Source organism: Python bivittatus, unplaced genomic scaffold (genome assembly GCF_059951505.1).
Source record: "Python bivittatus isolate LINGU-HERP-01145 unplaced genomic scaffold, Pbiv_v1 ctg000570_np1212, whole genome shotgun sequence".
NCBI classification, from domain to species: domain Eukaryota; kingdom Metazoa; phylum Chordata; class Lepidosauria; order Squamata; family Pythonidae; genus Python; species Python bivittatus.
Genome location: NW_028277097.1, coordinates 22,855,609 through 22,868,695, shown reverse-complemented (window position 1 = coordinate 22,868,695; position 13,087 = coordinate 22,855,609). Strand labels below are relative to the sequence as shown.

At 48.2% G+C, this 13,087-nt stretch overlaps 1 protein-coding gene across 2 annotated transcripts in view; it reads left to right on the top strand.

Annotated features, from left to right (window-relative positions):
- The window catches only part of NOL6 (nucleolar protein 6), a 51,505-nt gene continuing 38,418 nt past the window's right edge, over nt 1-13,087 (top strand). Inside the window, exons 1-8 of one of the 2 annotated variants that reach the window (XM_025167348.2) lie at nt 1-132; nt 2,789-3,016; nt 4,707-4,823; nt 5,799-5,978; nt 7,718-7,886; nt 8,332-8,466; nt 9,807-9,970; nt 11,533-11,653. In XM_025167348.2, the coding sequence (XP_025023116.1) occupies nt 2,789-3,016; nt 4,707-4,823; nt 5,799-5,978; nt 7,718-7,886; nt 8,332-8,466; nt 9,807-9,970; nt 11,533-11,653 (1,114 nt within the window). In that variant the 5' untranslated portion in view covers nt 1-132. Of the gene's footprint in view, nt 133-177; nt 394-2,788; nt 3,017-4,706; nt 4,824-5,798; nt 5,979-7,717; nt 7,887-8,331; nt 8,467-9,806; nt 9,971-11,532; nt 11,654-13,087 lie in introns of those variants that run through there. The other variant, XM_025167349.2, reaches the window with a different exon arrangement.

The following is a 13,087-nucleotide window of genomic DNA, read 5'->3' as shown; positions in this document are numbered from 1 at the left end:
GCAGAGGACGACAGGCTCGAGCGTCGCAGTCCCGCGCTCAGCCGGAACCCGGAAGGGCGCGTGACGCGCTGTCGGCTCCACGTGGTTTTGCTGGGTTCCACCCACGTGGCTGCAGCCGCGGGCCGGCGGAAGGTGGGTTGCGGCCGGGCGAGGTGGGGTGGGGGCGTGATCCGGGGAGGCGAAGTCCCTTGAGCGCCCGGGTGCTCCCCGTCTCAGACTACGGCCCCCATCGTCCACGGCAGGGGGTCGAGGGCGATGGGTGTTGTAGTCCGGGGCCATCCGCGGTCTCCCCCGTCTCCTGTTCCAGGGTTTGGGGGCGCCCCAGCCTGGCCATAGCTTGATCGGTTGGACTGCGGCCTTCTTCGCCCCTCGCGAGCGGGCTGCGCTGAGTAGGTACGACGGCTGTCGTAGCCCAGGGTGGCTCTCATCCCCGGGCCAAAGGCCCCCTCGCGCCTTGGAGGCCTCTCAGCGCCCCGCCGTTTGCGGGCAGCTGCTTTGTTTGGGCCGGAAGCTCCCTTCCGCCGCCCCCCCCGAACGGCCTCCCGCAAAATGCGCTGGATTTATGCCGTATCCCGCTTCGTTCAGGGGCTCAGGCAACGCGCGAGCGCTCTGGGCTTCCCCGCAGAAGCCGCCGGGGGGGTCCCGTGGCTGGGCGTGGAGCGGGCCCGCGTCTCCATCCCGTTGCCCTGGGATTTCTGGTGGCCTCCTGTCCCAGTGACTTCCAAGGGTGGACCTTATTTAAGGGTAGCTAGGTACGGAAGGAGCGTAAGTTAAGAGCCTTATGAAAAGAGTGGGAGGTGCCGGGCGGACGCCTGGCCCACGCTTGGTGGGGAGGGGTAACTTCCTTAGCAGTGGTTGGCGGAATAAGCCCCAGTTGACCAGATTCCTCCATCGCTCTGAGGCGGTGTTTCTTAATCCCAGCAGCTTCTAAGATGTGTGGATCAACTCCCAGAATTCCCCTGCCAGCATGAAAACAGCGGACTAAGTCAATGTTTCTCAACCTTGGCAGCTGGAAGATGTGTGGACTTCAACTCCCAGAATTCCCCTGCCAGCAACCTCTCTTTCCAAAACCGTAGATCTTGCAAAGCCCCAGTTGCAATCAAAACAGACCATCCTACATGGTCATTTCTCATGACGCAAGCTGGCTGGCTGGGGAATTCTGGGAGTTGAAGTCCACACGTCTTCCAGCTGCCAAGGTTGAGAAACGCTGGACTGAGTGATCTGTAAGACCTCCTCCGGCACTCACTCTAGAAAAACTTTCAGAGATGTTCCCATGGCAGGTCCCCAAATCTCCACTTGAGCAGCTGAGGATGGGAGTTCCTGCCTTCTCAGCCACCCTGCAGGTTTCTCAGAAGCATCGGGTGCCACGGTGGGAAAGCTGGCGGTGCAAATCGGCTGCTTGCAACTCCTATGGAGAAAGTCTAAGGCTAGTTGGAAATTCCTGGAGTTGCTCTTCCAATGCATTTGGTTTGAGAAGAGTGGTTTAGATCAACCCAGCTTGGTTCTACGGATCGCACTGGTTCTGAATGTGAATCAGATAAATTTTTCCAGCTATTGAACCTTGTTTTTAAAACTCTAAAAAAGTAGTCAAGTACAAGTAAAGGTGGTAGACAATAATGATAATAATTGTTTTTATCGTTTGCTGCCTTTATCTTTTGTTTGACGCTTGGTTTTTATGCAACTGTGTAAATTTATACTCTGTGTAAATGTGTTTTTTAAAATAAATTTTAACTATGTATTTATTTATTGTTTTAATCTGTTGTAAGCCGCCCAGAGTCCCCCATTGGGGGGAGATGGGCGGGGATAAGTTTGATAACTAACTAACTAACTAGCCAACTAACTAACTAACTAACTGTTGTGAGCAACCCAGAGTAATGTTTCTAAGATGGATGGCCATACAAGTCTTTTATATAATTAAACAAATAACGTTTAAAAGCTCACGAAGGAGTATTAGCTGGCATGTTCTGCTCCTGGGCTTCAAAGAGGTACTTTGGCATTCAAAGCCAGCAGTGAAAGTACCTTTGAGATTCCAGATCCTGCCTCATCCCACGGAGCTTGATGTTCTCTTTGGGCTTATGCATTGCATTACAGGTAGTCCTCAACTAATGAGCATTTGTTTAATGACTGTTCAAAGTTATGGCACTGAAAAAAGTGACTTACGACCGGTCCTCGCACTTAGAACTGTCACAGCATCCCTGCAGTCACATGATCAAAATTCAGGCACTTGGCAATCGGTGTGTATTATAAAGGTTGTAGTGTCCTGGAGTCGCGTGATCACCATTTGTGACTTTCCCAGGGGGTTCCAACAGACAAAGTCAATGGGGGAAGCTGGATTTGCTTAAGACCGTGGCAAAAATGGTCGTAAAATAGGGTGTGACTCACTTAACGACCACATCGCTTAGCAATGGAAGCTCAGGTCCCAATGGTGGTTGTAAGTCAAGGGCTACCTGTAAACCATACTGGGCTTTACTTAGTTTGGGCATCATGAGTTGTCTGAACCCAGCATTGCTTATACCTTAGAGTGGTGTTTCTCAGCCTCAGCAGCTGGCTGGGGAATTCTGGGAGCTGAAGTCCACACATCTTAAAGTTGCCAAGTTTAAAAAACACTGACTTAGTCCATCTCCACAACCAAGGTGGAAAAAAGGGTCTAGAGCAGGTGGAAGAATGCAGTGGGAGGGGGCTCCTCTCTTTTGTGGCCACGATGGAAAAACAGACCACTTAGCAGGAGGGTTAAGACAAAATTAGCAACCTTATTTGGGTGAATAATCATCTTTTTTGTTACTTGCAGATGTCTGGAAGTGATGAGGAAAGTAAAGGTCCGGAGAGAGAAGAGAACAAAGATGGCATCCATAAGGAAGGGAAGCTGAGGGGCAAGAGACGGTCTTCTTCCTCCGAAGGCATCTTGCAGCCGGTGAAGCTGGGCAAAAGTGAGCTGTACAAGGTGCCCACGAATGAAGAACTCAGCCACCTGAAAGAGACAGAGAACCTGTTCCATTCCAACCTTCTGCGCCTGCAGGTAGCTGGATGGGCGAAGCAGACTTGGCAGGGGGCACGGGAGGGGTGATTCCTATAATGAAAGGAGGATCCAGAACACTTTAAACCTCCTGTGGATGAGCCCAACCTTTTCTGCGCTGGGTGAGAAGCGGAAACATCCTTGGGCTTCTCCCCGTGGTTCTCCCTGTTCACGTGACATGCCAAGCCATTTTTAACAGGTTCAGTGGTTGCATGTGCCATGGCTCGGGTTTTGGGCCCTTTCAGTTCTTTAGCCAGAGGGGATGGCTAGAAGCCCACCCTTCCCAGTTTACAGAAACTGACATTTGAAGCCAGTCTTGGTTCCATCTTCCAGTTTCTGCAAACCATCAGTGTGGCTGGTCAGGATTGAGGTGACCAGGCAAATCTCTCCTCCGATTAAAAGGTTGGGCTCGGTGGGGTGAGAGCTGACGGTGCAGAACGTGCTGTGAAAGCGCACCTGCTGTGTTGAAAGAAGTCAGGTATTTTTCAACATTATAGCTTTCTTCTCGCTAGCTTTTTTCCCTTCACCATGTGCACGTTATGGTGCTGGTTGCCATTTTATATTCTGGATTTCATATTTATATATTATGCATGTGTTAACATGGTTCTTTTTTGGTTTGTAGTTGGTTTTTTGTTGTACGCTGCTCAGAGTCATGTTGTTTTGTTGGGTGGCCTTATCAATTCCATGGTAAATGAATGAATAAATAAATAAATATTGCTTTTCAATGACGCTTCTGTTACATTTTAGGTAATCTTCTGGCCCTGTTTTTCTCCTAACTTACGGAACTAATTTCTTAAGAGACAGGCCATCACTATCTGTACATACCTGGAATTTGTCTGCTGTATAAAAGCCTCTGGCTCCATTTGACCCAGCAATTATGCCAGACCCCAGTCGCATTGACAAATCCACTTACAATCCATTTGGTCTTTCTGGTTAGGGATGATGGGCCTTGTACCTCAGTGCTGTCTAGTATGGTGGTCAAGGTGTTGGACTCTCACTGAGGAGACCCAGGTTGAACCCAGGTGTGGACCCAGATTCCACACCTTTTGCTGGGGAAGTTCCTGCGTGACTCTGGGCCGGCCCCTTTTCCTCAGCCTAGCGCGTCTCGCAAGGCTGGAAGGAGAAGGGTGCCGTTTCTGTTGACAAGGCAGGAAGAAAAGTCCTATCACTTATATGTGTGCATATTTATGTGTACACACCCACACGTACAGTACATAGCACTTTCTCTCTCCGTGTGGGGTATGTATGGTTTCTACCTTGTTTGTAAGAAGGCCACTGGTCAGCCATGTTATGTCTGTGAGTTTCTGCTCTAAGCCAGATGCTGAGCACAGAGTTCAGTCTGGAGATATCAGGTGCCTGGCCTGGCCTGGCCTGGCCTGAGGTCTAGTGGACAGGTCAGCTGGCCTGGAGCCAGTAACACCTGGCCGGTAGGCACCCACTGAGCTTCTGACCTTTGTGGTCCCAGCCCAGGCGTTCATCAGCTTCTGCCCATAGGCCCAGATCATTTCCAGATGGCAACCAGAACAAAATCATGTCTCACTTGCGGACTCTGGGTCAGCAGATTTCCGCGGGACGTTCTTAAGGCTGGAGCACGTAATTCTGGTGTTCTGAGTGGCGGCTGACCTCATGATTTCTCTTCATGGGCAGAGAGCAATAACATTTTAGGATGTCTTGTATTTTTCTCTTTCTGCAGATTGAGGAGCTTTTAAAAGAGGTGACCCTCAAGGAGAGGAGGAAACAGAGAATTGATGCCTTCCTTCATGAAGTCAGGGCCATGCTCAGCACTGTCCCGGAGGCTCCAGCGAAAGATGTACGGTTCAGATGGGTGCTGTCTTGACATCTTGAGGCATGTTTTCCAGGAAGCCCCTGTATTCAGGGGGCTTCCTTCCTAGGAAGTGGGCCTAGTGTTGCAGCCTTTATGAGCGCTCACTCTCATTCCTTGGTAGTCCCTTATGATACCTTCCCTGCTGCTTTCCAAATTTGGGGTCCCTGTGGGATGGCTTGCAAGCACAGCCAAGGGGTTCCTGGTTGGGACACTGGGATCTGTGGTCTAATACAGGGTTCCTCAACCTTGCCGACTTGAAGATGTGTGGACTTCAACTCCCAGAATTCCCCAGCCAGCATGTCTGGCTGGGGAATTCTGGGAGTTGAAGTCCACACATCTTCAAGTCGCCAAGGTTGAGGAACCCTGGTCTAATGTATCCAGAAGAGATTAGATTAGGAAAGGCTGCCACATGTGGGCAGAATATGGGCAAAGTTTTTTGAGGGTGGCCTTTTGGCTGGATTTGGCAAGTAACCCCAAATTTGTGGTTTCCTGGGACCATCTTCAAGGTCGCAACCCAGCCCCCAGGGGTCTATCCTAGCTCTGAACTGGGATGGCATGGTGGAACTTGTTTTGATGCTGTACGTTGAAGACGCTTGGAGAAGTATTTCATCCTGAGCTGGGGATGGGAAGGGACAGGACACCCCACACCAAGGACTTCCTAAGCATAGTATGGTGGGGAGGGTCTCCCACATTTGGGAGGAAACTCCAATCTCATTGCGATGGTATAGAGAAGGTAGCAAGTGAGATTTTGAACGCCTGAATAGAAATATGGCCTCTTCTGAGTTAGCGTGGCCCCTCCTGGTGCAAGACTGTTTTGCTGGCCATCGTGCCTCTCCTGGTCTCTGCTGCTGTAATTTCTTCCTAGAGATTCTTCTATTTGGGCCCCCGGGACCTCTCCCACTGAACTTCAGCCTGGTCCTGTCTGGGTGATAAAAGGGTTGGATCCTGCTTTTCTTTCAGATCACTGACCAGTCCTGGCTCCCGAAGGGAGTGAAGGTCCCTTTCCTGCAGGTCCCTTTCAAAGTGAAGGGCAAGTTCCATTTTCTGCCCCCAGCAGAGGTGAAGGTGGTGGGGAGTTACCTGCTGGGCACCTGTATCAAGCCTGAGGTGAACGTGGATGTGGCAGTGATCATGCCCAAGGTGCGTGCGGAAATGAAGGTGCCCTTTCAATAGCAACACTGGAAGTACACTTAGCACGTGTGCAGAGCCCGTAAAGAGCTATTTCGTGCACATTGGTGTTCTGCTTTTCTTGCTTCTTCCCAGGACCGTTTCCCCTGTAATGAAACACCCCAGCACATCCTCACAGCCCCTGATGTTTGTCCTGGTGGCTGTGCTGTTCTTGTGAGTTCTTCTGTGAAATCAAGATCAGGGTCTCAAGCTAGCAGGGACCAAATCTGGGTCGAATTTTGAGGTCCTCTGCAAGGCCCTGGATCATTCGCTGCAGAGGCTTGTGGCGATCTCTTTCTGGTCATCCTCTGAGTTGTCCAGCACAGCCTCCCCACTCCCCCAGCAGGTCACGGAAGAGGTGAACCCAAATCAAGGTCTAAGGTCTGGATCAGGGAGTGGAAGCTGGAGCCCAGCTAAATGGAAGCACTGTTATGGTTTCCTTTGACCGTGGAAATGGAGTCTGTTTGTTTGTTTAAGTATGTATGTAGTTATTAGGCGTGTATGTTGCTCATTCCTAAAGGCCTTGAGTAGCTAACCATCAGAAGCATCATGAAAAAAGAAACCCTCAGTTAACATAAACCCACTGAAAAAAATTGTGATAAAAATCTCAATAGAATCACAAGAGATAGATAAATACATACATACTTACAAAGTCATGTGCCTGCTGATGCACCCCAGTGTTCAAAGCATGCCTTCCCCCTGGGCTAGATGGAAAAGTCAGGTCTTAACTGCTCTCCTGAAACCCAGGAGGGAAAAGGTAGAGTGGATCTCCATAGAGGGGGAGTTTCTTTTTCCTTTTTTAGTAATAATTTTAGTGAACGTTACAGTTAAAAAGATAAAAACTAATACAAACTAAAAAAAAAAGAATAGGAAAAAAAATAGAAAGGGTAGAAAAAAGAAAAAGAAAAAATAGAAAGAAAAATAGAAAAGAAAGAAAAGATAAAAATATAGTAAAGAAAAAGAAAAGAAATATACAGATGGTCCTCTACTTGCGAACGTTTAAGTTATAAACTTTTGCTGATACAAACAAACCTGTCTGCAACTCCAACCTAGAAGGTCCTGGAACGTGAGAGAAGGCAGGAAAGGGTTAGTTTACGGTGAGCCGTATCCGTACTCTTGGCAGCACCGTCGCATGTTGGGAGGCAATTTTTTTATACTTGGTTGCACTTACAAACAAAACTTAACGAACAGCCTCTTGGAACGTAATCTGTTCGTAAGTAGAGGACTATATAAAGCATGGCTGGCTGGGAAATTCTGGGAGTTGAGGTCCACACATCAGCTGAGGTCGAGAAACGCTGATATAGATAATATAGTATGTAATTAAAATTTATATTACATTTTATATAATAATATAATACCAGTAAGACATTTTATAAAAACGTAGTGGGGAAAAAAATAAAATCAGTGAGGAAAACAGTCAGACAAGCAATATTAAAGAAGTTAAACATTGCAGCAGGATTAGTGCTTCATTAAAAGCCTCGGGAGAATAAAAAAGCCAAGAATAGTGGCATTGGGAGTACCTCAGAAAGGAGGGTGTTCCAGAGTTGGGGGGCTACCATTGAAAAGCTAGACCCCCACAGCAACATCTGCCTTCAAGCAAATGCGCACGATGCTGATCCTTTGTGAAGAGAGGACTGAGCAACCATCGTGGTTGATGGAGCACATGATCTGAATAAAAACTGCATCTCTAAAGGGCATTTTTGTCTTGTTAGGAAGTTTTCCAAGAGAAGGATAACCTGAACCAGCGCTACCACCGCAAGAGGGCCCTCTACCTGGCACACATTGCCCACCACCTGGCCAAGAAAAAGCACTTTGGGAGCGTGAAGTTTGCCTACATGAATGGCAGTCATTTGAAGCCCACCGTACTCCTGCAGCCACAAGGTCAGCGGGGGGAAGCGTTTTGCATGCTTGTTCGGTTGCTGAAAGCGAGGAAGTACGGGTGCCGACGAGTGGAGTCTTTGAGAGGTTGTTTGCTATCATCTTCTTCCAAGACTTGGCTTGACTTCCCCATCGGCCTGCCAGGCAGTCCCCCATCCAAATATTAGCCAGGGCCGATCCTGCTTAGCTTCTGAGATTTAATAAAATCTGTGCTCACCTTCCCACCACTGTGACTGATTCCTGTAGTGGATCAATTGTTCATTGTTTTATGCTTTTAAAGGTTTATTTCAAGATAAAGCCCAAAGCAAATCAGACAGGACTCTGTGTGTGTGTGTGTTTGTATTTGTATTTGCGGGGGACAAGTCATTTTTAACAAGGTCCACATCGCTGGTCCTTCCTTTTTAATCTCTTCTCTCTCTTCTTCTCCCCACCTGCCTGGGGCATGCAGGGAAAGATGCAAAGGTGGTGACAGTCCGCCTCCATGCCTGCCCAGCCCCGGGGGTCTTCAGACCTGTCCGCTTGCACCCCAGCAAAAACAACATCCGAACTGCTTGGTTCACGGAGAAGGACTTGCCTGGCACTGGTAAGCTCTGAAGAAATGTGACCAGAGAACGATTGACGGGCAGGACTGGTGCTTAGATGCATTTGAGTCTGCGCAGTGTGCTAAGCCTGTTTGCTTAACCATGGTTTATTGCATAGCCCACAGGTGGCTGGGTTTACGGCGCACACTAAACCATAACTGTGGCCTGCAGTTCACTGAAGCTGGGGTTCAAGTAGCTCTTTAAAGCCAGACTAGACCGAATGTGTGAGGTTGTGAACCAGACCAGAAGATGTTACAAGCAGGTGGAGAAAGGCCCCTTTGGGTCAGGGGACTCTCCAAACAGCCCAGCCGGGATCTCAGTCACGTTTAATTTAAAGCTTCTGAAGTACATGGGAGTTAGTTAAGTTAGCCAGTGGTTGATGCAAGAAGAGATCAGGAAAGGCAGGGTGCTGGCTGTGCCTTCATGATCAAAACCACACCCCTTTACATGCACATGTTGCGCCGTGCACACACATGCAAATTGCAGGGCTTTGACTGCACGGCATGACGGCCACCTGTCCTTGTCTTCACTGATTTCAGCCTCCCCGATTTTGTCAGATCTGCTCTGAGCGCAGCAATGCCCGGATCTTGTCCTTGAACTGCAAAATTCAGAGAAGGTCTATGAGTTGCTATGAGGCTGTTGGCTTCTGTGGCCTTTAAATAGATGAGATGCGTTCAGGGAGAGGAGCAGAGCTGGAGGAACCTCCATGGACAGTGGAAGTATACCCCTGAATGCTGGCTGCAAGGGAGTAACAGCGGAAAAGAGATATTACCTTTATCCCACGTTTAGATTACCTAGACACTCCTGGGTGGCCATTGCAGTTCGTATAAAACGATTACACCGGTGGTGTTTTATTTATACACACACACACACACATCCCCCTACATAAAAATGGTGCTGTTTGAATGTTAGGAAAATAACCTGCAATGGTTTAAATGCATTAATTTTACTCTATTTATTTATTTATTGACATAGTAGTTAAGGCAGTGTTCCTCAACCTCAACAACTTTAAGATGTGTGGACTTCAAGTCCCAGAATTCCCCAGCCAGCCTGAATTCTGGGACTTGAAGTCCACACATTTTAAAGTTGCTGAGGTTGAGAAACACTGAGTTAAGGTGCTGAGGTTGAGAAACACTGAGTTAAGTCTTCGGTTCATCCAATAGCAGGATATTTAATTGAAATATCAGAATATCTTTATGCATCTGATATCTCATCTTTAACTGTTCTGCACGCTCTTGCCTCCTCTTTCCTCCAGCTAGACAGGAAGTTGGGCAGAAGCATTCCCTCTCGATGGCCAGTTGTGATGGTCCTTGGCCTTCCATCTCTCTTTGCTTCTTTGCAGGAGTAGCTGAGCCACCCACACCCCATTACAACAATTCCATTTTGTGGGACCTGGTGATGGAGACCCACCTGCTCTACCTCTCCGAGGCGGCCAGCGCCTTTCGGGGCATGCAAGATGGCGTGGCCCTCCTCAAAGTTTGGCTCCGCCAGCGAGAGCTTCATCAGGTATCTGGTTTGCTGGTTGACCTGGGCAACCGCAGAAGCTCTTTTGAGGTTCCCCCAACCTAATCTGGAACTAGAAGCTTCACAGGCAGGGATTCAAGGACGCCGCTCTTGAAAAGTCTGTTCTGTTGCAAGCGCTAGAAATCCAGCCACCGCCGAGCATACGACGCAAGCCGTATATGGGCCAGAGTCCGAGTTCAAATCCCCTGCAAACTAATGAACTGAACGTGTCTCACTTTTGGACAGGTGGAGTGGTTCACATTTGTGTGTTGTTATTGTCAGGGGCTGGGGTGCTCTCAGGCCTTCTGCTTCTGGCGGTGCCTGCTGTCACCCTCCCCTGCTGACCTAGCAAATTGAGCCTCTTTTGAAGGTGTGTTTGGAGCACCGCTCCATCTGCACAGGCCTGTAGTAAAGCCATCCAAGGGCTCTTCAAGGGTGCCATCTGGACCCCTAAACATCTGCAGGGATTCTCCGGTAGAGCCAGAGAAAACAGCCCTTTGCGTTAAACGGACTAAACGCCTGGCATTTCCTTTTTTACAGCTCCAATTCTGCCCGACTGACTCGGTATCGGTTAGTCACTCTGCACAGCGAAATGTTTTGGAGGATCTCAGATCCGCCCGGTCAGCCGTGGAAAATTCTTTTTAACGCCCTGTTAGGCGTTTCATACAGACGTGATATATAAATAAATAAATACGTAAAATAAGAATTTCAAGCAAAAAGGGGATAGGGGGATTTATCTGAGTATTTTAAAGGAAAGCTGAGGCTCTCTTGAGCCTCCCTCAAGGCTGCGTTTTTGGAGGTTTCTGCACTCTCGGTCCCGTTTCGCCTTGCTTTGTGAACGTTGGGTCATTGCAAGGGAATTGTGTTCCCAACCCCAGAGCTCACTAGGCTCTGATTAGCAGGAGTAAGGGAGGAGAAGGAGGCGCGTTAACAGTTCTAGCAAACGTATTCTTTTTCCTTTAGGACCAAAATCCGTCTACGTACATCAGCCTGGGGCCTTTGAGCCCTTTTCTCACAAATGTACAGGGTAACAGCAAGCCTACTTGTCTTTGCTCAGATACAGAGAGCAGGCTCGTTGCCTGCAGCAGTCTGTCGTTTACAGGGGGCATCTATAGGGGTGGGGTCAGAAAAGTCAAGTTGGTGGTCATGACTGTATGATTGAAGCCTGCCCCTTGTAAGTTGGTGTCACACACCATATAAAAAGGAGCTTTGCTTGGCCTGTTGCAACCTCCATCTTGGCTTTTTTGACCCCCCCCCCCGTTGTAGAAGCCAATATTTGTTTAGGTGATGGTGGCTTGAATTCATATTGAAACAGCCCTTACGGCAGCGACAGCTTCTTTTCCCTTCTCTTTCTGTCCAGATGAAGAATCGAGGGTAGGAAAAAGGAGAGATTGGGGGGGGGGTCTGCAGGTTGAAAGTTGAGGTCAGTTTGTGTTATGTGCAAGGAAGTTCTACAATACCCAAGCATTAGGTCATAGTTCTTATGTCGATTATAAGGTTTGGGTGTGTTTGGCTGTGGAGGGTGGGTGTTCGTATTAACCTTTCACTTCCCTCCCTGTTTCCAGGGTCTGGGCTGTTTCAATGGCTTCATTGCATCCATGCTGGTGGGATTCCTCTTGGCCACTCACAAGATCAGCAAAATGATGAGTGGGTACCAGGTGCTGCGAAACGCCCTTCATTTCTTAGGTAAGCTCAAGCTTTGAGTTTCAGCCGGGAAGCCTTTCGAATCAAGCCGGTCCTTGATGGTAGGACTTCTGCCCTCTTTGAGCTTGACCTGCAGCTGTTGACCTGTTTGGCCAAATCTCAGATGGACCAGCAGGGAGGGAGGGAGGGGGGAACGGGGTTCTTTATTGTTTCCCCATCAGAGAGTTTCCTCTGTACAGAAAAGGGAATGTACATTTCCTCTGAAATGCTGAGTTTCTAGATGTAGGAATGGTGCAACAGGGAAGTACGTAAATGTAAGAACCTATATGGGGAATGCTGAAAAACAAATCCTTTGGCAGATATAATATAGCTCAGAGGAGCATAAATAAGTTGCTCTGCATGTTCTTTTTTTTTTATTGGGTGCCATATCTACCTGTCCCTTCATTTTTTAAAAACCATACACTGGTGTGGTCCTTCCAGTTTGCAGTTGGAAATAGTTGTAAATTATCATACAGTCCATAAAATAAGGATATCACAATTAAGCAACTCCGAAACTGTCCTTCCAAATCCAGCCTTGTCTTCATGTGGGACTGGACCCATTTTATGGACCTCACCCTCCAATTATTACTGTGACCTTTGCCCACTTTCAACTTTGTCTTCAGTTATGAACAAAGTGGAGTGTCTGTTCCTCAAACCTTCTCTTTTTCCCCCTGGAATGGATTGATTCAGGTCTTCCAAGAGGGTACGTATTTTTCCAGAAGTGTATCTTCAGCCATCAGAAGTGGTTTGCAGTTTTCTGGATGTGGTTTGGCCCCTGGAAAACCATTAAGTATTTGATGTTTTGGAAGAGAACCACCCCTGGAATGCTTGGATGGGCGTGTTCCCAGGGAATAGCAGACCATTCTGGGAATGGACCACTCTGTTTTGCACATTCCAATCACCCACCCCTATTTTATTCCTTTGCCTTCCCGGAATAGTCTCCACTTTCCCAATCCTATTCATTTTTAATTTGCAGGGTGGTTTGAAAGTGAGTGGAGTGCTAGGTCTCAAGTGCCATCAGCAGAGCCTCTGATAGGGAAAGGTTTCTTCCAACCTTACTCCTCCCAGATGCCCCCTCCTTAATTTTTTAAGAAACACATCTATCCTGTGTCCCCTCCAGATTCTGAATAAATATTTCCCAAGGTATGTGCTCAGAAGCAAAGGAGAATATTGTTTCAGGTTAGCTCAGAATACCAAACATTGACTTCTCGGTTCATGCCCTGAGCATCTGTTACATGCCTTTGCCCTTGTAGTTTTGGAGAAATTATTGCAGCCTACCAGTAAGCTTGGGTATAAAGAGATCCCTGCACATTTACATTCTTCCACCAAAGGAAGAAGCTTGCCCCTGGCTTTCTGGATGTTTGGGACCATAATTCCCATCATCCCGGCATGGCTCCGAATTATGGAAATTGCAGCCCAACAGATGGTTGGGTATAA